Source organism: Dermacentor andersoni, chromosome 1 (assembly GCF_023375885.2).
Source record: "Dermacentor andersoni chromosome 1, qqDerAnde1_hic_scaffold, whole genome shotgun sequence".
NCBI classification, from domain to species: domain Eukaryota; kingdom Metazoa; phylum Arthropoda; class Arachnida; order Ixodida; family Ixodidae; genus Dermacentor; species Dermacentor andersoni.
This window is the reverse complement of record NC_092814.1, coordinates 137,907,023-137,932,418: the sequence shown is the minus strand read 5'-3', so window position 1 is coordinate 137,932,418 and position 25,396 is coordinate 137,907,023. Positions and strand designations below refer to the sequence as shown.

The window sequence follows — 25,396 nt, the reverse complement described above, 5'->3', positions numbered from 1 at the left end:
ATACATCAGTGTACATGACAAACGATGGTGTCCTCGATTACACCGGCGCATGCTGAGCGCCAAGCAGTTAATTAACTCAAAGTACAAGTATGAGAATCCCATGCCCTCGCGCTCACACCTTCCGTTGCGAGTGATCAAGAATAAATGGAACGACTGAAACCTCGAAAACATATTTTCTGTAGTCCACGTTGACTTTTGCACTACATCTACTGCACCTTCACGTAACCAACGTAAATTATCGAAATATAATCATTGACTAATCGCTCCGAAGGCACGGCGCGCTTTGCGCGGGAAGATTTCTTAAGTGTTTCCATGAAACATGCCAGCATGATATCCTGTCCTGAACGCCTCCTCTTTGGCAATGGGTGGCATCGTAGGCGGAGAGTTTTCATTTTCCCGGAGGGAGGGGGCGGGGGGCTGGAGCCCGACCAGCTTTCCGAACTCCATATATTATATATATATATATATATTTCTTGCACTTGAAACTTCGTGTGAGCACGAGGAATCGAGCGCTGAATTGGTGGCGTTATATGTGTATATACAAGACCTCATAGTAGGAGACATTTCAATTTCACAGCCCGAGTCCTCTCGGTGGTGTAATCTTCCTTCATGTAATTGTCGCATAATTGGCTACCACTAACACTGCTTCACTTTTCCGGCGAAACTGCAGCCTCTTTCTCTCTCTCTTTTTGTGAGTCCGAGTATAAGCGCTCCTGCGCATGGATGCTGTTCATTCTGATTTCGAGTGAATCCGGCTTGGCTCATTTCAGTTGCTGATTGAACTATACAGTGTTCACCAATTATCATGCACCAAGAATTTAAAAAAGAGCAGTTGCATTACTCGAAGAAAACCTCGTGCAGATTGTTTCCAGTACAGTGGAGTAACCGCCAGTAATTCTTTCGTTATTGAGATTTAATTCAGTAATTGCAATTAATTATCTAACTCGAGAAGTACTGTCCTAATTTTCAAAGTGTTAATGAGGCATTTGTAGGCACCCCAAAATGACATCTAAATGTGGTGTTTTCAGCGACGTACTAACTGCGTACAATTTTTTCCGACTGGCAAAGAAATGTCACGAAGTATGAAAAATACTACGTGAGTGTGCTCCTACCCACATGATACAGCAGCGCCCTCAAATAAACTGATTGAAAGCAACTGCATTGCCTGTCGCAAACCCGAAGAGACAGCGCATCACCTTGGTAATGGTACGGAAGGAGCACCAACAGCTGGTTTCGCGGCTTTGCAGCCATTCCTTCCTCTCTACGTCACACTTATTATCCGTCTCTCAAGGCCGACTGATCACATTGATAAAAAAAGCCCCTTGATAACGCAGCCGAAGCGCCGCTCAAAGGTAATGTAATAGGCATAGAATGTTTCAAAATCCCGGCTTTGCTCGCACCGCATCGGAAGACTGTGCGCGCAGCTATATCTCCCGCCAGAAAGTTGCTTCGGACCAAAGCCAAATTAAAATGACCGTTTTATTTTTCACGAAAGTGTATACGTGCCGCAAAAACAGGTTCGTGTCAAAAAATAAAAGCGAAATAAACAGACCGGGAAGCGACCAACGTGTAGAGAAAATGCAAAGCCGATGCGTTCAAAAAAGTAAATATACCAGTTTTAAATTATAGCCGAATTGGCAATCAGGATGTCTGCACAAAAGAAAGGGAAAAAAAACCCGGAAAACCAGAAAAAGGAACATCAGATTTCAGTGTACCTTTATTACCTATCAATTCGTAAGCTCCGTAAGCCTAGAGGACGAGTTCGAATAGGTCTCATTTTGCAGCAACGCAATACTGAGTCCGTTTTATCACTTATTCAGTGGCTTTCTTGATGACCGACGCCAGAATTCTACGGCAGACATCCGTTACCCCTGCCTTGAACTAATCTGACGTCCGTCTCGATCTTGTAAGCACGATCTTTCGCATAACCCAAAAGAAAGAAATAGAGCGGAGAGAGGTCAGGTGACCTAGCCGGCCAATTTGCAGGCCCGTGCCTTCCAATCTATTGCGCATGAAAAATCGCATCCAGCCAGTTTTGTGCTCGGCTGCTGCTGTGTGTTGGTGCTCCAGCTTGCTGATACCACAGCAGTGGAAGACATGACAGCGAGACTTCGCTGAGAAACTCATACACGACTTCTTCAAGAATTTCGTTCACGTAACGCTGTGTAGTCAATGTGTGATCGAAGATGGGACCGATTGTAGCAACGGAATCCGAACCACAAATTGAGCGACCACTGGTACTGGTGCCGATTGCGGTTTAGCCAGTGTAGATTGGAGTCCCTCCAACAGTGTGCATTATGCAAATTTACCTAGGCGTTTCTGCGAAAATTCGCTTCATCTGTGCACATGATGTTGCTCAAAAAGTCCGGTGACTCACCGGCTTTTGTGAGAGCCCCCACCGGAAAACTCCTAAGGGGGATCGGGCCCCGGAGCCCCCCCCCGGAGTCGGCGCCGTGATCTGCACGTGCGCCATTTCTACGCAAATGACTTCGCTACGCACCAGCACCCCGCGCAAGAGTAACTACACGGTACCCTGAAAAGCTGCAACTATAAGTGGTATTTCAGTACAACTCACTCGCGCATGTGCACACGTGCGTTGCATTGTCTGTGACAAGTAGGACCCTATGAGAAGTGGCAGCTGCTTGGACGCAGAGGCCCCAAGTCGCTCCCCGGATGCCGCAGAAGCGTGCGCCTCGAAGAACTAAGTTCCTACTCCAGACGAGCCACGTGAAGGATCCAACTCGCGAGTATTACGTTGACACGCCTCCGGCGTTTGCTCATCCTGCCGCCGTGTTGATCTTGCGCTTCCCTTTGCCTCACTGTTCTTGCTTGGATGCGCCGAGTGACGCCCCTTGTTATTACTATCGCGCTTCCAGCCCCGCTTCTTCTCCTTCGAGCTGTCGACCCACATAACGTGTCTCGTTCGTCCCCGCGTCTCTAATCCCTTCGCCATTGCCTCCCTCAGATCCCCACGTGATGGCGCTCCGGTGGTAGCGTCGTGTTATTGCCTACGCGGCTTCCTTCGTGCACACCGCGCCTCCTCCGCTGCCGCACGTCTGTACCGCCGCTCAAATCCTTATATCCCCTGCGCGAACTCGCATATGCGTCGCGACCAAACATTCCACTCCCGTCGCGTGCGCACTTTATCTTCTTCGCGTCTCTCTTCCGAACGCGACGTCCACGTGCTCTGTCGTATTCGCTCCTCCATCAAGCTTCGCGTGTTTGCCCTTTGCCAGCGCGCGCTCTATGCGCAGGCCCCTCACTTGGAGAGCAAACCCGCCGCCGAAGGCCTCTCCCCAACCGTAGGGATGCGCGCTCTACAACCCGCGCGCGCACACACAGCCACGCAGCACGCACAGTGACACACTCGGCGGCGGCGACGAGATGGGCGTTCGATCGGCAAACACCGCCTGACAGGTGACTGGCGAGGTGAGGAAATACTTAAAGGTAAATCGGGACGAGGTCACAACTTCAGACGGTTCGCACTTTTTTTTTTTATATAAAGCACACAAACCCGCAAATTAGTGTCTTAACAGGGCCCGTGTGGCAGGGAGACAGTACTATGATGAAAGAGTGATAAATTCATTCACAAAAAACCGCAATAACTGCTACAATTTCGCATCTTAGACCTAGCGGTACGTGATGTAAGCAGAAAAAGCCATACATCGCGTGTCTGCCGACTATCACTATTGCACTATAATTATGTAAGAAAGAAAGACAGCCCAACAGGTATCATGAGTACAGTACAGCTCCAAACGTATAGCGAAACTCGTGAAAGTGCAACCTTTTGTGATTCTGAAGCGGTTGTTCGATCACTAAGAGACTGCATACGACTGATACACCATTTCACTAAAAACATAAACAGGCTAACCGTTGCAATTGAACTGCGTAGTGCTGGGTGTGTGTGAGTGTGTGTGTGGGGGGGGGGGGCTATGAGATTATCACAAGGAAAGAGCATGCGAGATTATCGCTTGAAACGTAATGCAACGTTTGCGTAATACACAGCACCGCCGGTGTCTGCGCCACCGCGTTACTAAAGCTCCGCCAGAAAGAAAAGATTTTGGCCGCTGCTTTCCTATTGGGCTCGACCTAATCTCGACAGCGCCTGCTGCGTCTAGATAGAGAAGTGAAAGAAAATATGGACGGAAGCTGCTTGTAATTTCGCCCTCGCAGCACAGAATATGCCACCCTTGGTTGTTACGAATATTATTAACGTGAGTCACTCGTTAGCAAGGTAGTCTTTCGGTTTGTAATTCACCCGTTATCAAACAGCCTCTGGGGTGAGCCTCCATAGAGCATAACCCTCTGAATGACTTCAGACTACCTGGGTATGTCATTAACAAACATCAAATACCAGTCTACAGAAGCTTTGTTTTCCTTTCGTTTTAGCTTATTTTCGTGTTCCTCCGATCCTAGATTGAGGCAGTCAGTGTCTTAATCTGCGCAGCAAGCTTCTTCAGCCAATACAGCACAACGGTTGGCGGGAAAACGAAAGCCGAGGCGCGTATAGAGCGCGTTGCGTGCGCGAGCGAAGAGCCGGCTATGCGGACCGTCGACGATCACTATCTCCGCCCCGCGGCTACATCAAGAATATGACGGTGTGCGCGGAAAGAAAGGGCAGCAGCCACGACGACAGGACGTGCGGGTCGCATGCAGCAAGAACCGCGAGAGCAAACGCGACGGAGATAACCGGCAAGCTTGCTTTCCGGCATGGCCTGCATGCTACGAGGGAAAAGCACAGCTGGCGAAGGGCCGTCTGGGCGGGACCCCGTCAGAGGGAAGAAGCGACAAGCATCGATCTGCGACGGTAGAAGAAAGGATGAAAGAGCGGGAGGGGGGAGCTGTCTTCGACGGCGTCGCCTGCCGCCGGAAAGCCTTGTACGGGCAGCCGCTGACAAGTCGCCGCCGGACGTTGGCGCGTATCAGCCAGCTGTCCAGTGGTCGCTGCGGATGGGTTCTCCTCCCTCACGGAGGCGACCACGCAGTAGACATAATCCCCCCCCCCCCCACCCCGTGCAGTGTAGATACATGGCCCGGACACGTATGTTACACGCCCTCACTCTTCTTATCCGCCCTGCAAAACAGCGGTGGCTGAGCCTGTAAAAGTTTCGACACTTTACACGACACATGCCCCTTCCTGCACGGCTGCACACTCACCAGTCCACGATACACTATGGGGTTTGGCTCGTAAAAGAGGAATGCGCAATAACGGCGCTGAAGTGAATGTGACTGGTGCGAGGCACTTGTTTTATAAGTCCGGTCGAAATTGGGTAGCGCAGATGACGCAGTGTGGGATACTATCGAGGTTCGCAGAAAAGGAAAAAGGAAATTGGTGTTAGTTCACCAAGACCACTACCTATGCGCTTTTTCCCTATAAGACATTGATGTAAGAGCGGACTGCAAGCAATGCCCCTCAGCTTAGTCTCCTCTCATGCGTTCTGTGCAAGCAGAGAAAGCATAAGATATCGTCATATTGCAAAATAAATCTGCTGCACTTGTTTTTCTTTTTATTAGCGTCACCTAAATTCAGTAACGACGGGGCCGCCTGAGTACGAACTAACGCAAGCCCTAAGGCGTAAACTTCACACGAAGCTTTCGTTGACTCCAACAAACGCAACAACGAAGAAACTGAAGACTCCGAATAGATTACGCCGACGCAGATTTGAAAGCAATGGATGCCAGAAAGCAGAAAGAGAAAACACACTTGAAATGGGTGAGATGTTTGAGGCGGGAACGAATAACACCAACAAAAGTGCGACAAAGCAAGGAAACAAGAGCGCAAGCACAACAACACAGCAAACGAGGAGGCGGAGGCATGTAATCTATAATGCGTTTCCACGACTATGCAGCCGCCGCAGGCGGCGCTGCACCGCCAGCGTAAGACCCCACACAGCAGGCACAGCAACCACGATGGATATCGAACCTCGCGCATGGGACATCGCGGACGGCCGTGTGGCCGGGGTGCACGCAAGTGCACGCACGTACTCCATGATCGACCCGAAGACGAACTGTGGCTTTGGGTGGCTACTGCTGCTGCACCGTCCCTCGCCGTCAGGGGGAAGGGACGGTATAACGTGCAGCGGCACGGCTCTCACTGACTGTACGACTATTATGAACTCTGCACCGTTCGGAGCAAGCAGGCAGCGGGGCGATGTCACGTGTTCAGAACACAGGACGCCCAGAGTGCCGCACAGATGACGAATGCTAGCAGCGATTGTTCCAACATGGACAGCCTATTTCGCGCATTGGAATTACCAGGGAAGCGAACAAAAGCAAATACTGGCAGTGAATACAGGAATGTAACCATCATTCAGCGATCTCCAGCTAAAGGTTACGCAGCTTACTGATTCTGACCTATTGAAAATAAAGTCAGAAAAAAAAAAGTGTGAAAGAGCGGCATACAAAAATTAATAATAATGCAGACGAAACAAGGTAACCAACCAAACTATATTTCTGCTCCTGCATTAAATTACACTGAAAGCACGTTGTTACACGGAACGATATCGCCCAGCAGCTTTCAACAAAACAAGCGTAGAGCGTACTGTGCACACTCGTTAGGTGTGTTCGTACTCTACGAGGCTTTACAATGAAGCGTAGCCGGGAATCCACGGATAGGTGCCCGTCATCACTCGCGGCTCAAATGAACGTCGTTGAGCCGCTCTTTGTATGTTTGTGGATTCAATTGAATTTTTTTAAAGCGAAGGTTTCTTTGCCTCTTACCTCTCTGCCTTCCCTTGCTTCTCTCTCTCTCTCTCTCTCTCTCTGCCCACTTTGGGGTGCTGGCTGCTGCTGCCTTGCCCAGTAGGCAACTTAATTGGGCCACTGAGTATGTACCCTTGAGTATGTGCCCAAGTAGACAACGTAGGAGAGTGGTTATGTGCAAGTGGGCATGTGCAACTGGGTATGTGTCCATTCTTTGCCTATGTCCCAGAATGGGTATGTGTCACTGGATATGCGCTCGAATTGACAAGCACAAGAACAGCAAAGAAGTGAAGTAGTCGGCAACAGAAAATTTAAGAAGTAGTCTACAGAGAAATGAAGCAGTCAAGGAAAAGGAGTGATGGTAACAGAACCCGAGCGTGCGTTGAGCAAGGAGCATTGAGCTACAGAGAAGTTAAAAAGTAGGTTACAGAGAAGTGTGCGAAATTACATCCCATTTGCGTCGTTTTGTACAAACACTTCGGTCTTCAGCGTTACGGTTGCACAACGTTTGCACCTTTAACATTTGCGCAAAATCAAAGAAAGCTCCACTATACGCCGAAATGTTGTTTGTTCATTTGTTTGTTTTTACTTAGTACATTACGAAATAGCAAGTGATCACAGGCTACTGAAGTCCAGGATTATCCTGGATTTGAAGAGAGAAAGGATATATTTAATAAGGAAAAAGCAGGTCAACTTGGTAGCAGTAAGAAAAAAAGCGAAAGAACTCAGGCAGTTGCTCGGTAACAAATATGAGGCAAGCATAAGGCAAGCTTTCACAAACAATGAAAAACCTAATAAAGAAACGACAGAGAATAAAAATCACCAATAACTGAGATCAGGTCACATTGCCTGAATTGTCAAAACTGAATAACAAGCGAGAAATAAGTGACATTAAACATTGTAACCATGGTGGCAGGTATATGTAGAGCGCAAGGTTAACGAGGACACAGAACCAACGTGCGTTATAGTAACAAATTGTAACATTGAAAATACTGCGGAAGAAGTAACTTACACGGGAAGCAAAAAATAAGCTAGATGTCTAACCAGTGAGAGGAAGATCTATGCAGTCAAAGATAAACATGGCAGTGACATCAACGAGAGAACAAGCTGCATTTAGAAAGGGATACACCGCAACGAATCACATCCATGTCACGAACCAGGCAACTGACAGTTCTGAGTAATATAGCCAGCTGATATACTATATGGTATTCACAGATCACACAAAAACGTTCGATTCAGTACAGACATCGGTATTCACGGAGACATTGCGTGGTCAAAGAGTAGAGGAAGCATACGTGAATGTCTTAGTAAATATCTATAGAGACCCTACAGCAACAATAATTCTTCACAGGAAAAACAGAAATATACCGCGGAGAAGAAAGGTGTCAGTCAAGTAGAAACGATCACTCTAATGTTATTCCCTGCATGCTTGCAAGTATTCAAATTGTTTGATGGGTAAGGGTTAGGGATAAAAATACGGGGATATGTTAGTAACCTGCGGTTTGAAAATAACATACGGCAGGCATTCTGGAAGCAGTGAAAAGGAGTTTATCGTCACCCACGGAAAATATATGCATAAGAGCAGTGCATTTTACCAGTCGTAAGCACTTGGGATAAAACTTGGAGGACAACAAAGAAACTTGCGAGGAAATTAAGGGCCGCTCAACGGGCCATGGATTCGAAAATGGTAGGTGTAACCTTAACGGAGAGGGCAGTGGACTAAAGAGCAAGCGGGTGTAACTGATAACGTAGGTAATATTAACAGGAAGAAGAGCTGGGCTGGTCATGTGATGCGTAGAGCAGAAAAACCGTGGTCTGCTAGAGCAATAGAATGGGCGCCAACGGAAGGGAAGAGCAGCCGACGACGGCAGATAAATTCGTTGTCTGATAAGATTAAAAATTTTGCGCTCGTAGGATAGTCTACTGACGTAGGAGAGGAGTAATTAGAGGTCGCTGGGAGAGACCTTCCTACAGTGTACATGAATTAGGATGATGATGATGACGGCACGATCTAGGACATTTACAAGAAACAGGAATGAATGGAACATGCGCTCTACGACAAACGCGATAAGTCGGATGCAAAAATTAGTATGACCTTAGACTTTAGAACGACTGAAATTTGAGCAAATTGGTATTAGGGATTCAAGTTACTGAAAGGCAGGTATGCAAGCACGGACACAAGAAGGAACCAAAAGACGCTTGTGTTGTCCTTTTCGTTCCCCCTTGTGTCCGCGTTTGCACGCCTGCCCTTTCAGTGGAAGCAAGTAGGCAAAATCTTCGACGAAGACCAACCACACGTGGTCTAAGTGTAGCACGCGTGAAACAAGCAGAAGTGAACCGCACAACTACGATCATAGCATCAAACAGAATACTTAGGATTGTTCAAGAGCACTAACAACGAGAACAAGCAAGTGGGCACACATAAACGCTAACTTGAACAAAGGCTTTATTAGAAACAAGTGCGCATATTTATACGCATACATAACACGCTCACGCGGAAGCAAAGATCCCAAGCGAGCATGTTCAAAAAATTATAGTTGTTGATATAGTAAGCGAAGGTGTGCTCACACACGTGTGATTTAAACTCGCTATTTTTGCTACTTCAATAACCAGCCTAGTGAGTTCATCTATGTCACTCCGAAAGAAACAACCAGCGTTGGCTGCACAGCGTCGCGCCCTCCCTGGAAGCTACCGTATGACTTTGAAAAACCGGAAGCAAGCGCCTACACACCTTTCGCCTATTAACAATTGGAGCGACAAAGAAAGTCGACCGTGAGTCACAGCACAACGACACAGAGCTATTCGTAAGGTAGCTTTCCGTCTAGAACTCCACCTATTGTCGGATATTGACACCCTAAACGTTAAGATTTCATGCAACAGAGGAACTCGTGAGGTGAGAACCTGTACAAACAAGAATCTTCGGAAAGCGTGCGGAACCGGTTGGCTCGCCGCTGCACCGCATCAACCCGTCGAGTGTCCAGGTGCAACGCCCGACATCATCGAGGACTTATCGGGGCGCCACCGCGCTACGCGTCCACGTGACTCTGCGCGCGTGCCCGAACATCCGGCGACGCAAAGCAGCTGGTGGTGGTGGTGAAAAACTTTTATTGATGAGAAGCTGGATGCGCGCCCTGCAGCCAGTTTCCACACGCGTGCGCCGCTGCCAGATATCGCGGCCGGCAATCCGACGCGCGTGGATCTGGCATGTCGCGACAGGCCTGCAAGAATACAGCAGAAAGTACAGCGTCGTGTGCCGGCGCGTCGACGCACTGGACGACGGCGGCGATCAAACGCGTGTAAATGGCTGAGAAGGTTTTCAAGCTGGGAAAGTTGCAAATAATAAAGACAGCAAAAGCACGATGCGACCGGAGAAGACGCGATGCTGGCAGCGCTGCCAGTTCAAGCTTCGAAAACAATCCACAGATTCGGAAGAAGCCGGAAATGGATAAGGCGCAGCCGCGCGCTCCCGACCATTCCCCGTGTGCTTCCTGTCGGGACAACAGGCACGGCTCATACCCGCTTCCGCCGCTTCCCTTCAAGGGCGTTTCGTTTTCGGGAAGCTGCTACGCCGCTTCGAAGGGCAGCTTAGCCGGTGTGCAAGCGGAAGCTACTTCCTGAATGCGGAACTGTGTTCGCTGCTAGCGCGGATGTAGACACAAGGAGCTTGGCCTGGGGATGAAGGCACACCGTGTTTTGTCCCCGTCCATCCGCGAAGGAATATGCGTCAGCAACGCCTGCTGCTGCAACAAAATAGGCGGTTCCGTGCGCGATTGTCAGGATGGCAGTGCTAAAAGGAAGGTGCAGCAAGTTGTAGATACCGACGCTGACAATGTCGCGACCGGCAACAACAAGGCTAAATGCACTTATAATCACTGCTGTTCTACACAGTTCGTATAGGTTAGCTACGGACAGCATGCAGAAACCATTTGTCACCACCTGCACTATGCCACGTTTAAGCTCCATTCACGAATAATCTATATTCAGCAATGTAAGCTATAGGCACGCTTATGCTGACGCTTCAGGTGTTGTATGTATCTTCACTGAAGAAGAAAAGAAGGAAGGCTCGCTAAATTCCATTACTGGTGAAGCTAAAACTACACTACAACAATGCGCAGAAATAAAGGGAACGCGCTCAGAAACACAATGATTTGCATACGTCTGCTAAAGTTACAACCATGATTCACGGAATGATGTCGACTCGGCACCATCATCCTGCGTGCCATCCGGCTGTGAGACGTACGCAGCGAAAAGAACCCTCCCCGCACACACACGTGTTTTATTTCGTCGCTGCTCTCGTTGACCGCCTGTTATTTGATTTTTCGTTTTCTCTCTGACGTTCTCATACGGAGTGCAAATGACAATACGAAGATAAATTACCATTACACACACCGCTTCTTGCCAGCTAACATGCAAGGATGTGCTCGAAACAATCCTACCACATACATAACTTCGTACTGTACCTTTGCGCCTCAAGAGTTCAAAGCGAAACGTTGACAAAGGGAAAAAGACACACAGAGAGAGAGAGAAAAAAAACATCACGATGACGTCAACAAACAACGGAAAACAAACAGGCCATAAAGCCCTTTTCCGAATATTTCTCTAACACCTTCCGGCTGTTTCTCAGTTACAAAGTAATGCCAGGTTCTTGGCTTCGAACTAGTAGAACAGAAATTCTAGACATGTATTCTTTTCTGGTGAACCTCTAAAGAACAAACGGAAGAATACCGGCCTTAATTAAAACATGAGATATTATATCTCCGTTTTCTTATTTATTTATCTCGTCCTTTAATACGCTGCATTGCCATAGCGACTCCTTAAAATCTTGTTCTGAAGCTATCAAAAACCTTTGAGAGGATTACAAGGGAAATCCACTAGATCTCCAGAAAACTGAAAAAAAAGAAAAGAAAAAAAAAGATAGAAAGGAACGAAACAAGTTGTTAACACGCTTACGAGAGGAATATAACGAGGAACACCAAGAGTGCTTGTATCCACTTTGTTAGTCGATAACTTTTTTTTGTTTCACTTTCAACATCGCTAGTTTGACCCTATCGCTGCGCTAATTATCTCCTGCTGCCCGATTGAACAGACGGCTAATCACGTTAGCATTATACCTCAAAACTCCGCTCGGCGTTATTACGTTTCCTACTTGCCTTCGTTCTCACTCGCGCTTATAAAGCAATTATTCGGGTTCGCCCTTCATTCGATTATACAGCCCGCCTGCGCATCTTGCTACCAGCGTGGTCCGTCTCCACAAAAGGAGCTGAGGGTTATAACGCCGCAGCGAACGACAGGGTAAGAGGGACGAGTAAAAAAAAAAGTAATAAAGTATATATCTACGCGCAAACGTGCACGCGCGCTAACGTACATACACACACAGGGAAGGGGGGTAGTCTTTATCTTTTTTTTTTTCATCTTGCACGCATACAGCTGTCGACAAAGTGCGCTCGCTCACACGCATCCGCACTGCCACTGTCGTTAATCCATCCCGCGCCGATCGCGACTGAAGCGTGCGGCGCCACCGCCATACATTTGAAGCTCCCAACAAATCCCACCGAGAAGAGGGTTCGAGGGTTGCGACAGCAGGGGCCGCAGGCAACGCGCGGGCGCGTCGGGGCACTCCCGCGCGGAAGCAGCACCACTGGAGAGCACGGGAGAGCTCGAGCTGTTCAGTCGAGAGTGCCGAACAGGAAACGGTCTAACCAGAGCAAAACGAGACACCTTCCGTAGCGAGAAAGCGACAAAGGTGGAACAGGGGACGACGCAGCTCGCCCCCGCCTCTGATCCCTTCGTCAAAGGTCGCGCACGTGGCGGTTGTGCGCCCCAAACCCCGCGCATGCAGCCGGCCCGCCCCATTCATCCGCATCGCGGCGGGTGGGGTGGCACGGGCAAAGGGCGTGGAACATAAAGACTGCCTGCCCGACGAAGAGCGCAGATGGCCCTGACATCCGTCACCCAAGTCTGTCTACGCGGAGTGTGCCACCCGCGAAAGGGCACACGTCACGTCACCAACTGACCATATTTGCTTCGAAAGTGAGTTTGCGCACGCACGCGCGCCTAGAGAGAGGCAATACGGCGCCTTCTTCAAACCGGATGACATTGCACACAAACAGGCTACCGCAGACTCGACGCGCGTATGCAAAAGTCTGCATGAAGGAAAAGCGAAAAATAAAGCCATACATCAGTGTGGGCTGTAGGTGCACTAATCCAAATGGACGGTCCACTGCATTGTTTCCAAGAAGGATAATTACCCTGCATTAAGAGGGATTATTATTATTATTATTATTATTATTATTATTATTATTATTATTATTATTATTATTGTACGACCCAACCGAGTACTGAAAATTGGGCGCCCGGCCATGTTTCGTCGAAGTGTATGCTTTTTTGTTGTTGTTGTTAAAGGTTTAACATTCATTCATGTCAAGCAAAACAATAGTCACGCATCACAACGTACCTGTTCTCCATACAGTGTTCAAATTACAACCGCAAAGACGTCACATTCGTTCGTTCGTTCGGTCGATATTAGGAAGAAAAAGTCATGGTGGGGTTCGAACCGCTGCATTACGTTCGTTCTATTGTTCTGCCGCTCGATGCACATGCAGCGAAGAAATTATGCGGCGCGCCATTTTGTGCACGCTTCTCGCACTATAGCCTGTCGTTGCAAGCACTGTAATGCTATGGTGAAACGGAAAATTTATTTGAGTGTGCGGCCATATTCTTTCGTGTGATGAATAATAAACCTGAAAAACTTGTCAGAGGGAATGCCAGTGAATGAGCAACGCGCTGTCACCACATCCGATATGAGAGAACTGCATTGGGAAGGGCTTGTCTAAACGCCTTTGTGAGGGTAATGTGGGTTGCGCTCGGCTATCGCCTTCACAACTTGTTCATCTTCAAAAGCAGAAGCTTACAGTTGTTTTTTAACGGGCGACTATACTTCCCTGTAATTAGCAGCAGCAACGTGTGATTATGGTTGCTATCTACTGTACGTGCGCCTTCATTTGCTATTCTTGTTGCGAATCGGTGTCAGATTGAAGTTCATTACTGTGTGCTGATTAATGAAACGTTGAACAAGTATGTAAATCTCGCAGAGTTCCCAAATATAAACCACTCATCGAAACACTACGTGCACCGAAAAGGAGTAGGTAAAAAAATAAACACCGTCATATTAAATCTTATGACATCACAAATCCACCATTTCACGTCACTATAAAAGCTGAAATGCCTTCATACACATTCGAAGTGTCCCCCATACCGAAAATGCCCTAGCGGCTCTTTTAACCAGTGTAAACCAATTCAAGGTGCTCAGTCGACTAAAGTGAAGCATGTTACTCTGCAACACAGATTAGGAAAAGAAAACAAGCAAAATAAATCAGTACGAGTCATGGAAATATAAGCGAAAATTTCCTCTGCAACAACAAAGCGTCGCAACTGAAATAAATACGCCAAATCATCGTCTGTTATAATTCACGATCAATAAAAGAATTACATTTTGGGGTTTCACATGTCAAAGCCACGATATGATCATGAAGCACGCCGTAGTGGGAAACTCGGGATTAACGACCTGGGGCTCTTCATCGTGCACCTAAACGGAAGTACACGAGCGATTTTGTATTTCGCCCTCACCAGAATGAGGCCACCGCGGCGGGGATCGAACCTGCGACCTCAAGCTTAGCGCGATCATGAGACTCGCTCTGCATGTATGGCATTAGCGTAGGAATTCTTCTTCAATAGTGCGTGCATATATCACACTGCCGGCTCACGCTGCCAAAGGTTATCGTGGAACGACGGCCGATTTCACGCCTAGTCAGGTTTAACAACAACAACAACTACAATAAAGAAACCCAACCAAGCCAAAGCAAAGATACCTCGCCGCCGACTGCAGCCACATGGTTTTCCGTACCAGTCCGCTGCAACATGGGCAACTCAGAAGCGCGCAACAGCGACAACGTGGCACCTACGCTGCAGATCTACGAAACGTATACCGCCACGATTTTATAAACACGACGAGCAAAGTCCGTTCGACAAGCACGTATGAGCATCGAGATAATGGCAGCAGAAGGCAAAACCAGCACAGCATACCAGCTCGATCGCCAAAACAACCCCACATCAAAACGATTTTCTAGATCGCGCGAGCAGAACGTCGAGCCGGATCCAGTGTCTTATGGGAAACAGCCGACGAGGCTGGACTTGAGTCGCCTTGCCATATTGCCCCCTTCTGCAACTCGACCCTATTGGTGACAAGCGACGCGCGCGTTCTTCCTCCTGCGTGCATGCAGAGATCGTTCAGATGACATGCCTGCCAAAGCACACAGTCAACGCAGTGACACAATTCGGCCATGCAATGCCCTTGTACGGCAGCACGATTTTTTACGCTTTTCTCTTGTTCCCTTAAGAGGTGTTCTGATCGCGTCGGCATTACAGCACACCACACCTATTTGTCGTGGAAGAAACCACCTCCACTTCCAGACCTCAAGTATTACATTTAGCCCCGTTCTGAGAGTTTAGATAATTAATATCAATTAGGTTTTCGCATTTATTGGTAAATGTCGTAGTAGATTCCAATGTTAGAAATTCGGGTTAGGCTAGATTTTAGAAATCTGCCATGCTAGAAACCACACTGCGGGATCAGAGTATGCGACCAGCAGAATTTTGAAGTGCGCTCCAGTGATGATTCGCACTTTTTCTGGTTTTAGTATATGCTATTGAATCCGCACCTAAAGAGAAAGCTCCCTGTCTGCTTCAATGTTCACGATCTTCCATAGTAATGAATAAGGAAGAGATACTGCAGGGCAGGGTATCGAACCGAAGCTGAATCCAAAACCGAAAAAAGAACGTTATCTTTGCGCGAACCAGAACTGAACTGGAACGTTGCAATTTTTCTTTTTTCACACCAGAACAAAACTGAGAATTAAAAAAAAATGGTTTTCGGTTCTGCTTGGCTGCCTTCCCTGGAGTTTTCATCCGCGCATTGTCTGCATTCGTAGATCAACCATGCTAGCGAATTTTTGTAAATGCACACAAGTTTTCAATCATATTAGAAGCTGCAAAACTGTTATTGCGGTTTTCAATGTGGCACGTCGGGAAGCAGGAATGCTCGTAATACACTAGAGGGGGATTCCCGACCACGGCGGCCGCATTTCGATGGGGGCGAAATGCGAAAACACCCGTGTGCTTAGATTTAGGTGCACGTTAAAGAACCCCAGGTGGTCGAAATTTCCGGAGTCCCCCCCTACGGCGTGCCTCATAATCAGAAAGTGGTTTTGGCACGTAAACCCCATAATTAAAAAAAAAAATACACTAGAGGGCATTTGAAGTTCGTGACCGCCAAATAGTTATCTTTTGATGGGACACCTATATGTATGTATGTAATCGTTGAAGTAAAGAAACTCTTACTAGCTGAGCAGTCGCTTTTGAGCAAACTGGTATGTAAATTGAACTGGGTGCCATAGAAATGACGCACTCTTTCTGATGTGCGCTTCTACAATGTGATATTTTGTAACTACTTGCGGCCTCTGGAACAGCAGCACAAAAGCAGGCGCCCAGAAATTTAGAATTTGTCGAGGAAAATATTGAAGCAAGTCAAAAAAGAAAACTGTCTTCAGAATTGAATACTTAGACGTAAACTTTTAAAAGGCAGGCAAAAGCAACGCTTAATAGAACGGTTCAACTTAGGAGCTCCCATCTCAATCCATGATGACAGAGAAATCGTTTTTCTCTGTATCCCTGCATCGGATTTTATGAGGGTTGTTGAAATTAAAAAAAAAAAATTATAATCTACCTACTGTATGCAGCAGGTTTTTTTTTTTTTTATTAAGGCCATCGCAATATCGCAATATCTAAAAAAAAAGGGGAAAAGAGGGAAACTGATGATTCAAGCTTACTGCTACTCTCTAACTTGGTAACAAAAAATTACATCAGAATTTTGTAAACTGCACCTACTGAGGCATCTAAAACTGATATATTATACATCGCTCTGAAATATAACACTAATTTGTGAGCATGACTTTATCAAAAACCCCGTAAACAATGCAACAGTTTAACTTAAGCTGTAAACTCACTTGAGATACTCTAACAGATGCATTTTACAGAACTTCGATATCTGTTTCTTGGTGCTGAGTTAAGGAATAGTAAACAATGGGTTTAATTTTCTTTAATTAGCGGCTGTTGACAACTATTGTTAAATACATTATAAATCAACATACTGCTTTCTACTCGCATATGGTCGTTATAAGACTTCAGATTTCACCCTCAAATGCAACAAATTTCATTGGAATCGGTCCAGCGGTAGTTTGTTTAATGAGCGCATTTGTTCATTTTACATCTATCTGAATAAGGAAATCTGAGTTGGCTCCTCGCTAAAGCTTCCTATAAACGCCTGCATCCCCGCTCCATATGCAGGCAAAAGCTTGTCTAAAACTCAATTAATGCACCACTGCGTAGCGTGTTACGCTATAGGATGACATAATTACTACTGTAAATGTTTCCTTTCCTGCCTTGTTTCGTTCATATGAAAAGACATAGTAGCGACTTTGCATGGAACTAAGCAGTGGTTATGTTGTCCTCTTCATCCATGTATCTATAAGCATCACTATACGTGCGGCTATAGTATGATGGGCAGATAAAATGAGGTACGTTCCTAGCTGCAGGCAGACCTAGAACTAGCAGCCGTATAACTCTGCCCAACGGCCCCTTTTCAAGTACGACTTGTATTGCAGACGCTACATGACCGACTACCAGCTGAAATCGCGACGCGAGATGGACGGAGATCACACGAAGGGGCAGTTTCGGTCACTGCGCCAGCTGGGAGCCTGTGTTATGGCCCAGCTGTATGCATGTAAAGCCCTTGCATCCACGCGCCGCCACCGCTTGGCAGAGAGCCTAGAAAGTGTTCTCGAAACAACTAGCCCTAAATGCAAAATAACCATCGCCAGAGTGAATCTCCACTTCTACAGCCAGCGCCCATTACCTTATTATTTTGTTTTTACCTAATTATTACCGTTTATTACCTATTTATTATTTCACCTTCGAGCAAAGCAGGACGCCAAGCCCAAAATCACAGCAAAACTTTAGCGTTGTTCCAACAGCGCTATTTCAGTTTGTGTCCGTGTGAGAATAAGAAACCTTGCGCGATGAGCGCAGAACTAACGATAGCAGAATTAAGGTGGCTATATGGGCCTGTTGGTATACATGCCATGCGTCTTCTAATTTGCTGCAGGCGAGGCACAACGACACGGACATAGAAGGCACATGAGACCACATACGCAACGGGTGTGTTAATCCAACTCGCATGTGTCTTCTGTGTCCGTGTCGTTGTGCCTGCGCTACAAAAAAATTGAACATAACGATCGGAAATGCGACACAGTGACCGAAAAAAAAAGGAAAGAAAGAAAGACAACACCAAACATGTACCCCGTGTACCCTAAATTAAAAAAAAAAAATCCCTCTGACGCAATTACTTAAGCTTGTGCAATGTGTTCTTTGCCCAGCATGTATTGATGTGGTTTCCTCTGCAACCTCATACAGCAGGTGTTTACGCGAAGTCACTTGATGGACATGACCCTCCAGAAATTTTACAAGTGAGTTCACCACACACACACACACTATGTCCGCGGTTTCGAAAAGCTGCGTCAGTCCGACATGCACTGTGCCACTCGAGCAACGCCCGAGCGGCGCTTGGAGACCGCATCGGACTTGCGCTGCCTGCCCACGAGCACGCTCGCTGCGGCTTCGTCATGCACGTCGCGCATGCTTGGACGTCGCGACGCGCTCTAGGCGATTCCGTACGCAACCACGTAAGTCGTGACGTGCGTGCTTTATCGCATAAATCTTTGATTTGCCGTCATAACAGCGCCCAGAGCGGCCAAACGGGGGGCACTTCATTAATTAGGGATTACGCGCCGCCGGTCGTTAGGGTGCGGCCGCCGATGGCGGCGCGTGGATCTGCATTCATCAGCGCGAGGCGACGCGCAGCCTAAGCCCCGGCGCACAGTTCGCGCGCGTTGACTGCCGCACTGTGCACTAAGAGAAGGGGGGAAACGGCATCGCACGAGCGTTATGTAATAAAGCGCATTATCTCTGTTTTCTCCTCGCCCACACAGGTTTCGGAACTCGCCGAGGATTTCCGGAACCAGCGACTGGGCGGAACCAGAAAGCGAAACAACGACGACGAGGTAAGCCTGACAGCCGCCGTTCTTCCTTTAGGCATTTTAGGCTTTAGGCATTTTATCGCAATCTCGGCAGAGTGAGCCATCCCTTCCATCTCGTCCGAGTGCTTTTTCACTCACAACTACGCGCCTGGCGCCTCCTTCGCAGCCTGTGCACCAAAATTTAAAAGGGCACTAAATAGAAACAATAAATCATTTTAGACTGAGAACGCATTATTTCAGAACTTAACGTTAGTTAATTTCGCGGTAAGAGGTCGTTTACCAGAATGAACAACTAAGACCGAACTTGTTATTTTTTTTTATTTAGCGACCAAACCACAGCGCCGGTACGTCAGTGTGACGTCATAGATTTCAAAGTACTTTCTCGTGCAGTGAAAGTTTCCAAACTCGCTAAGTTCAGTCGTTGGCTCCTTTAGAACACAATCTAGTCCATCTTATAAGAAATTAGCTAGGCCTAAGGTGACGCCGTCAAAATCCATGACGCCACGGCAGGCTGGTGCGGGAACTTCAGTGCCGCGGCGCCACCAGTCTCGTTTTTGCATCTTTCCTGGTTTATTGAGCCTCCTCTCGTGGTAGGAGCAGCTTTTCTTAGTATTCTCGAATGTTAATTTCCTTGAGTGTTCCCTACAGGCAATACATACCAGAAAGAAAATTTTCTTCCTTAGTTTTGGTATTGACTATCAAGTTTTTGACTGTCTTCGGCCAACACTGAATGACAGGCATCAAGCGTCATGTGTTAGTTTAGACCAGGAACACATGACGAGGAAGAAGTTTGGCGTGCGACTCGCTTTCTTTTAAAAGCATGGTCAGAGCATGGTCATATCTCTGGCTGCAGTGGTGTCACACGTGTGATATAATGCAAAAGAAATGTACACCTATGGTTCACATATGGCGAGAGCTTTCGGTACAAATTCCAAACAAAGCCATAGGTAGCCTGGGGGCAAGCCTACTTACAGTTTTCTGTCTGATGTTTCCCCGCTATTGATAAAAAAGTTGGCGCAAATTATTTTTTCCTTTTCGTTCATTATGCTTATTCTCGATGTGTTTTGCACATTTAGCTAGATAATAAAATTTTTTTTCTGGTATTTATATGTGCCGTGAATAAAGGCTTAAAGAGCTACAGGCAGCATGAAAAACGAACGCAGCGCAATATGCTGTACTGCAGTTGAAGGAGAAGTTGCAGAAACTATACCATACGCTTTTTGCATGAAAAGAAGATCCCACTTGGCAAGTATGAATGTTGAGAAACACATATAAGATATTTTAATTTGGTTCTAAATTTGTCTCAAAAATTAAGGGTGTCACAGAGCGAGATTTGCTGATGCCATGTAACAATAAGTTAGGTATGATGGTGTTGCTCATAAAGAATAAGCACACTGCATGCTTATTTTGGCTACAACCATGTGTGTCAGCTACAGCGATCATAAGAATGGAGCAAGCCAGTGTACCGCGACGTCATGATGCACCCACGTTCTGGACACCTAAACTGAAACTGGCTCGTAGAAATAAGTACTATAGTAATTTATTTAGGGCATTCTTGCACTTGACTCTATTCCAAGGTTTAGAGTGTTCAGACCTTCATTTGACGCAAAAAAATAAAAGACCACGTCAAAACTGTCACGTGAGAACAACGACCTGTGTTTTTTCCTTTAAATATACTTAAAACATATTTGCATTTAAAACTGCTTTGTTCTTGCTCAAATTTCGCCCCCAGATCGCATTTTATGGCCCGGATCATTCAATACAACCCTTGGAACTGTTACTTGCCTACTTTGTCAAGAAAAAAATGCAAATTTGCCTTTGTCTGCACCATTATATTGGTGTGCACATCACACTTTCTCCCACCCCAGCGATTAATCAAAATAATGTCAACAGCCATGCTTTTCCGTACTGCAGACGTCGGAAGTGACCAGGTAACGTCATAACCACCATGTGTTGAACATCTCATACTGTGAGGGGTGCAGACACATGTAACTTAGCATTTTTGAAGACAAGGTCCTCTTCTGACTTCACATGTTTTGGCATATCTGGGTCTCTTGCACCCACTTCAAGAAAAAATAAACGATCTTTTCGCGCCTTCAGAACGTCATAGCGAGCCACGAAATATATCAAAATGTAGATCTCAATGAGACAAGAAGCGATAATTAGCCGCAGACTCGGTAAAAGTAACACTACGGGCATAATTAGAGCCAATACAGTCCAAAATCAACCACAATGCACCATAGACTTGTGGTTGGGCCGATAGACAGGTGGGCCGATCTCCGGGATTGGCCCACCTGGTGTCTTGGTCAAAAACCGGCCAACCAAGTGTCGATGTAATTGCACGTGAAATACCACACCAGTAAGATACGAAATTAGCCAAAATGAGCATTAAAAAGAATAGAAATCTATCAATATTTCACCATCGAATCATCGAACCATCATGTACGTCGACCTTGTCTTTCTTAGCGTCGACACTTGTTCGACCCTTCTTTCTTCTTGACAAACTACACAAGTAACAGCGCCAAAGGTTGGTTATATGAAATGATTTACACCATAAAATGCCAGCTTACTGCTAAATTTAGGCAGTAGGAAGCACGATTCTTGTCAAAAAGTTAAGAGGAAAATTCAGGTTAACCACGGCCAAGCGTAAATTGGCTAAGTTAGCGTGCTCACATGTGCCACGCGAGCGCTAAGCGCGACCGTGGCTTCAGTGTTGAGCCCACAACTTCTCCAAACTTCCACCATGCCGTGCTTAAATACTGTGATAGACTGTGGCAGCGCATTTTATTTATTTTGTTGTGCAAGTGCAAATACAGTGATAAAGAAAACTAAAAACTACAATGGCCAGGGGTGCGGCATTCTCGGGCAATTCTCACGTGACTAGCGCCGGAGTGACTTCGCCATAACGTTACTCACGATTATTGTGAGAAACTCTATGGACAGTGCCAATCGTGCATGGAGAAAGGATGCAACACTGCTAAGACAGCATTCTTGGCATTGTGCGAGAAATGCTGTTCCTCGCAGACGCCGAAGCGTCCAGCACTAGTCACATGACATCTCATGAAAGTGCCAGTATCTCCATAAGTGATATGCCTATTATCGCCAATAACGGCTTCCGCAGAGCAGCAGAAACCAATCTCGGAGACCATGCTTTGGCATACCGCAGGTGCCGAAAGATTTCAGAAGCCAGAAACAGCTACAAAGATGTGCCCTTTTTAAAATTTTTGCTGCCCATCATAAAGATTTTGCACTCTGCGCAGCTCTGTTCTTGTTTAAATTTTGCAACAAGATCTTATTTTCTGGCATGGATCATTCAATATAACACTTGGCACTGTTACTTGCCTGGTTTTCAAGGGTAACCTTCAGCCTCTTGTTGTAAGTGGCGTTTACAACATGGTGACTATCTCACATCGTCACTTCCGTCGTTTGCTGTACAGCAAAGCATGGTCTTCGAGATTGCTTTCCACTACTTGTTGAAAGGTAGATGATGTCATGATGATGCAAAATCCGAAGCCATCAGTGCTGGCAAAGAGCAGCAGGAAATTCTATAAGCGTTGGTGTCAACAGAAAACTTTGCCAATTCCACTGTTTGGTGAGCACGAATGATATTTCAGGCATAATGAGTACCATCCTTAAATTCTATTAGCCTGTGTAGTGTCATCAGGCCAGGTTAACCCATGGGCACACAGCAACAGCTTCCAGTTGAGCTTACATTATGTGAATGATGGTGTCATAGCTGCCCATTATGAATATACATGCTATGACACTGCGGAGAGACAAACTAAGAAAATAGGCTAAGCCAAAACAGGAAAACCACATGATGAAAAAAGAGCCAGACTTCGCACAACTTGAATTAAGACTCTCATAGTAAGCATAAATAAGGATTCCTGGGTGTAGTGTGCAAGTAAGAGTAAAACAAATATCAGCAAACAAAGCGAAATTGCATTATTATCTCTTCTTTCATAATTTAGCATGTCTTGTTTTTGCCGGTACTTTTATGGTGACATAATTGAATTCAACCACAAAAAAGCATATTTGTAATAAGAAAACCTTACTGTTTGCAAATGTCCAAAAACAGGCAGCAAAGAAAAATATAGAGCCTGTCTTGCAAAAAAAAAAAAGAAGAAGAAGAAGAAGAAGAAGCACGTATGTGCATTGCTTCACCCTGTGCTGCACATGTCTTTTTTGCAAATGAACATTCACACAAGCAATCTGAAAGGAATCACTCCTTCAGTTTGCCAATATAGTGTCGTATGCCTTTAGCTTTGTGGCTTCCTCATCTGCTGTACCACAGCACGTGCACTGTTGGCACATGCTGGTATGCTGGCCGACTTTCACAAGCACACAAAGAAATGATTAAATGCACAAGTAGTGGCTTTAAGGAAAACTACAGTTTGAAGCTTTCAGTGATATCTATTTTTAAGCAGCATGTCTAGTACATGATTTCACACTCCTTAATGCTTTGGACAGACCAGATGGCTCCAAGTGAATGAAAAGGCAATTAAATGAACAATCCATGTCGTCTTCGATCTGAAGCAATGAGATTCTGCATGTAACCATGCAAGATTTCCAAACAGTAAACAATAAGAACTGCATGAGCACAAAAGACCCCAGCTTCTCACATCATGCTTGTGTTTAACTACTGCAGGAAAAGCACCAGCAAGCAGATGCACTGGAATATTTCGAGGGCTCAGGGATGGAGCCTGCAGGAGAACCTGCCCCACATCCTACTGGTAAGTTTACTTCATTCTCTCAACTTCAAAGACAGATACGCATTATCTTATTATGGTGCATGCTGCAAGGACTTATCACAATTTAGTCAAATAATGGAGCAAGAGCACAATCTACTGGCCATTGTAGAAAGATCCACAACCGACTAGTACCACCCTGCCCTCAAGTGCAGTGGTTTACTATGGATTATGTCTTTAAGGTAACCACAGTAAAATTAAAAGCATTACAGCATTTGATGAAAAAAACTTTTTATGGCCATAAAAAAAAAAAGAAAAAAAAAGTGGCAGGTGACAACTTGAGTCTCTTTTCATTTTACTGGCACTGATGTTTCTTGCTGGCCATCTCCCACTTTTTCATTTTTTAATCTTCTTTTCACACATTGTTTGATACATAAAATTGGGAAGAAGAGGCATAACTGCTAGAAGTGATAGCTAGTTTATGACCACAGTTTATGCCCACTGTGCATGTTGGTATCTTAATTAAGCCTATGAAAAGGTGCAGTTTGTTATGCAACAAATTCCTTTATGATTACTTGAACCACAGTTTACAAGCCTCACAAGTTTGCCTGTAGCAAGCTTTTTGACCACTACTACTGTGCATCTATTATATCTCTCACCAAACCAAACATGCTGTCACTGTCCAACACAGACATAAAACAAACTTACTTCTTATGTCATTCATTCTCCTCCAAACTTTATTTCGCAACAGATGCAGACACGGAAGCACCAAGACATGAAGTTCGCCACCATCGAGACCTCCGGCAGTTAGTCTACCATCTTCAGAGGAATGTCCAAACACTGTCTCATGATCAGTCCAAACTGACCAAGGACATCAGCCGAATACGTCGGAATAGCACTGAACTCTCTTTGGCCATAGCTTCACTGCAAGGAGTTTCCAGCACAGCCTACTCAACACAGCTTGACAGCCAGTTGCGCCAGCTGGAAGATCGAATGCTAGCACAAAGTGAGAATGTTCGAAACGTTTCAAGCTGCTTCCAGAGTGTTGACAAAGTCCACGCCTCAACTGTAGAGCTCTTCAGGGACTTGCGCTCACTTGAGAAGAAAGTGGACCGAGGTCTGACTGATCTGCGCAAGGAAGTCTCCAAATGTGACTTCGATGTAGCCACTGCTTTGTCATTAGCCAAAGCTGTCCGACAAGATGAGCTTGCTAGACGAGAGTCCCTTGCTAGCCTGAAGAATGATCTGCTCCAGGCAAGATCTGAGCTGGACAAAACTCGGTACAAGATACTTAGCGTGGAAGGAGCAGTCCTCAACACAACAGTATCAAGCCGCAGAGCAGGCAGTGACTGGGTGTCTCAAGAGATTAAGATTGCAAACCTTGAAGTTGCAAGCACACGGCTTTCCAAGATGGTTGAACACAACAGCCGCAAGTTGGCACACCTTGCAAGATCACTGGACCAGGCAGTAAACCGTGAGGTTCTCGATGAGTGGAAGAGAAAGCAGGAAGACTTATCCAGCATTCTACGCAACATGACCGAAGAAGTGCCCAAAATGAGGAAAAACATTACTCGTCTTGAAGGAGAAGTGGAAAAGTTCGAGGACAATTTACCACAAGGCAAGTAGTTGTGCAAAATGGTTACTACTGACATACTTAATTACTCTATGTAGTGTGCACAATAGGTACTATTACTTCCGCTATCACACATATTTATGATTATACCTTTTTGTGTAATGATTGTTTCCTCTGGCTGTGAAAATGAATGTACATGCAACATGTTAATAATATTTTGATGATTTATAAACCAGACATTCTTGCCTGCCAGCTGTCTCCAGATTATGCTTTAGTTAAACAGT

At 46.1% G+C, this 25,396-nt stretch overlaps 2 protein-coding genes across 4 annotated transcripts in view; one reads left to right on the top strand and one right to left on the bottom strand.

Annotated features, from left to right (window-relative positions):
* Positions 1-25,396, bottom strand: part of LOC126544339 (uncharacterized) — an 803,357-nt gene that overhangs the window by 526,150 nt on the left and 251,811 nt on the right. The window lies entirely within an intron of this gene.
* Positions 1-25,396, top strand: part of LOC126544341 (uncharacterized) — a 58,097-nt gene that overhangs the window by 27,544 nt on the left and 5,157 nt on the right. Inside the window, exons 2-4 of the mRNA XM_050191626.2 lie at positions 18,804-18,875; positions 23,500-23,584; positions 24,291-25,157. Coding sequence (XP_050047583.1) covers positions 18,804-18,875; positions 23,500-23,584; positions 24,291-25,157 — 1,024 coding nt within the window. The remainder of the gene's footprint in view (positions 1-18,803; positions 18,876-23,499; positions 23,585-24,290; positions 25,158-25,396) is intronic.